Source organism: Hordeum vulgare, chromosome 3H (assembly GCF_904849725.1).
Source record: "Hordeum vulgare subsp. vulgare chromosome 3H, MorexV3_pseudomolecules_assembly, whole genome shotgun sequence".
Lineage (NCBI taxonomy): Eukaryota > Viridiplantae > Streptophyta > Magnoliopsida > Poales > Poaceae > Hordeum > Hordeum vulgare.
The window spans coordinates 145689723-145692593 of NC_058520.1; the positions used below are offsets into that span (position 1 = coordinate 145689723).

General features: G+C 42.7%; 1 protein-coding gene across 1 annotated transcript; it reads left to right on the forward strand.

Annotated features, from left to right (window-relative positions):
- The first annotated feature begins 1533 nt into the window (after window positions 1–1533).
- LOC123439696 (expansin-A24-like) lies at window positions 1534–2499 on the forward strand. The gene is made up of 2 exons (XM_045116386.1): window positions 1534–1940; window positions 2037–2499. The coding sequence occupies exons 1-2, from the start codon at window positions 1534–1536 to the stop codon at window positions 2347–2349; spliced, it is 720 nt and encodes a 239-aa protein (XP_044972321.1). The 3' UTR covers window positions 2350–2499.
- The last annotated feature ends 372 nt before the right edge of the window (window positions 2500–2871 follow it).

The following is a 2871-nucleotide window of genomic DNA, read 5'->3' on the forward strand; positions in this document are numbered from 1 at the left end:
GCTACATGGAGGCGTTGGACATCAGGTTCTCTGATACCTAGAAGGTTCTTCAGGGGTGTCATCCGAGCTATCATCATGTGATGGTTCCTTCTCTTTGGGTGTCCATCGCCCGCGCCTCAGTATAGCGACAACTCTTTGGTTGATCAGTTTGATAATATTCGAGAGATGTATTAGTGATAATACTTGAGATGTATTCGAGATTATATTCAATAATATTTGATGATGCATTAAGTGGATTATTCGATGTATTATCGATATTATATATATGATGATCTTGCTAGCTAAAGTGAATACTAAATTGTTTTATCTTTCTTCTCGATTAGTTAAGCTATGGACGGTAGAGACAGAGACCATGATCAAGAGTATGTCTTGTTCGACATAATACGCTCCGGAAACAAAGAGAATGAAGAAGATGATGGCTTAGAATATCTTAACCCATCCGATGAGGGAATTGAGGAAGAATGACCAAGAGACGAAGGGGAACCAGATAATGATGGCGAAGAAATTTTTCCTGAATTAACGAAGTCCAATGAGGTATATATTTGGCCTCTAGTGATTATTAGATGTATTAATTGATATATATATGTGTGTGTGTGTGTGTGTGTGTGTGTGTATAAACGAATCTTTTCTTTTAGCCCTCCACATCAAACAAATCTTCTACTAGCAGGGCAGTACGAGGCCCAGCCAAAAAGTTGCCCGAGGGCACAAGGTACAACATTGACGAGATAACATTAGGTTGGGAACCAAATGCTTCGAAAAAAATGTATGTGAATTTTTATGTCAATGCGGAGTTATTGTTAGGGACCAAATCCCGATCTCCATTCAAGAATGGCATAGGTCAAAGAAAGATCGAGAAGTTAGTTTTGTGGATGGAAGAGCAAAAAATATGCTTTGGGATACGCTCATGACACATTTCACCCTACCACAGCATCTCTGAGATGCACAACAGGAGAAAGTCAAGAAGTTTGCTCTTAAGAGGATGGTCGCACAATTCTACAACTGGAAGAAAAGGTTATCGTCCGACTTCGGCAAACAAGACAAGACTTCAGAATTCACTGAACGATACAAGAAGTTAAAAGATCATTGGGACTTATTGGTGGCATTCAAGCAATTAGAAGCGGTCAAGGAACGGGCGAGAATAAATAGGAAAACTTCTCAGAAAAAAGAGTGGCACCATTCTCTCGGGCCGGGTGGCTACAACAGTTGCATGCCTAATTGGGATGGATGTGAGCAAAAGATGATTGATGCAGGGGTCACTCCAAAAACATTGGCTTGGCCCGAAAGGTGCAGGAATTGGTTTATGGGCATGGTAGAAAGTTGGACCCCAAAGACAAGGGATATTCTGGAGTAGGCAAGTCTTAAAAATGCCTCTAATGCTATATTTGCTCCAATAGAAGATGCTCGAACGGGGGTGTTCCAACCCGATAGAGAGAACGACGAGCTTACACGCGTCCTTAGGAATCCTGAACACCTAGGACGAACATGAGGCAAAGGCGTTGTTCAATAGGTTGAGGGGTTTAATGATCCTTTAGCATGGCCGCGGACAAAGCACCGATCAAATGGCTGAGGGCGCACGCGACATTCTACGGCGGCGCCGATGCCTCGGACACCATGGGTGGAGCATGTGGGTATGGTAATCTGTACTCGGCGGGGTATGGCACGCGGACGGCGGCGCTGAGCACAGTGTTGTTCAATGACGATGCAGCGTGTGGGCAGTGCTACAAGATTGCGTGTGACCGCAAGCTCGCAGATCCGATGTGGTGCAAACCAGGCGTCTCAGTGACGGTGACGGCAACGAACTTCTGCCCGCCTAACAACGCGCTCCCGAACAACAAAGGTGGTTGGTGCAATCCCCCGAGGCCACACTTTGACATGGCGCAGCCGGCCTCGGAGAAGATCGACGTCTACAAAGGCGGCATCATCCCCGTCATGTACCATGGGTAAGCCGTAATCACACATGAGCTATTTTTTGTCCCTTTCACTCTTTCTCCAAGATAAAATTAGAGAAAGTTGATATAAAATATGTATTAATGTAGGGTCCCATGCGTGAAGAAGGGTGGGGTGCGGTTCAAGATTGAAGGTCACGATTACTTCAACCTAGTTACTGTGATGAACGTAGCAGCCGCCGGCTCAATCAAATCGATGGATGTCAAGAGCTCTGATTCAAACAATTGGATGACAATGTCCCGTAATTGGGGTGCCAACTGGCACTCTCTAGCAAATCTTACCGGAAAAATACTTTCATTCAGGCTGACTAACACAGATGGGCAAACACTTGAGTTTAACAATATTGTGCCCGGTGGATGGAAGTTCGGGCAAACATTTGCAAGAAAACAACAGTTCAAGTGATCATTCACAAGTGATTAATTTAGAATATGATTGGTTCATGAATGTACCATCATACGTGCATTCTAGCATTGTTGAATTCAATTTATTTGTGTCATGGTGCTCAATTACATTAATTTTATGTGGTTATTGTATATACACTACATCAATTCATTGATAAAATCATGCAACATCCTTGTATGTGATTAATTTCTTCTGTGTTTCCATAGTTGTATAAGTTTGGATGGTGTACACAAAGTATGACTGATTCTATCAAGTTTCATCTAATGCTATTTCGTATACTTGTGGAAACCAACATTTAACAATATAAAGCAAAATGGTTGCGTGCTTGATAATGATGCAGAGGTTGTGGTGAACCTACTTTCCAAGAAACAATATAACGTGATGGATAGGAGCTTCAGTTAGTAGATATTTAACACAACAGGGTACTTATACTTGTGAATGTGATCGGTCGATTTTTTTTATGAAAAGGAAGACAACCACTAGTAGAAAAAGGGCATTTAGTCGCGGTTCGGTTGGACCATT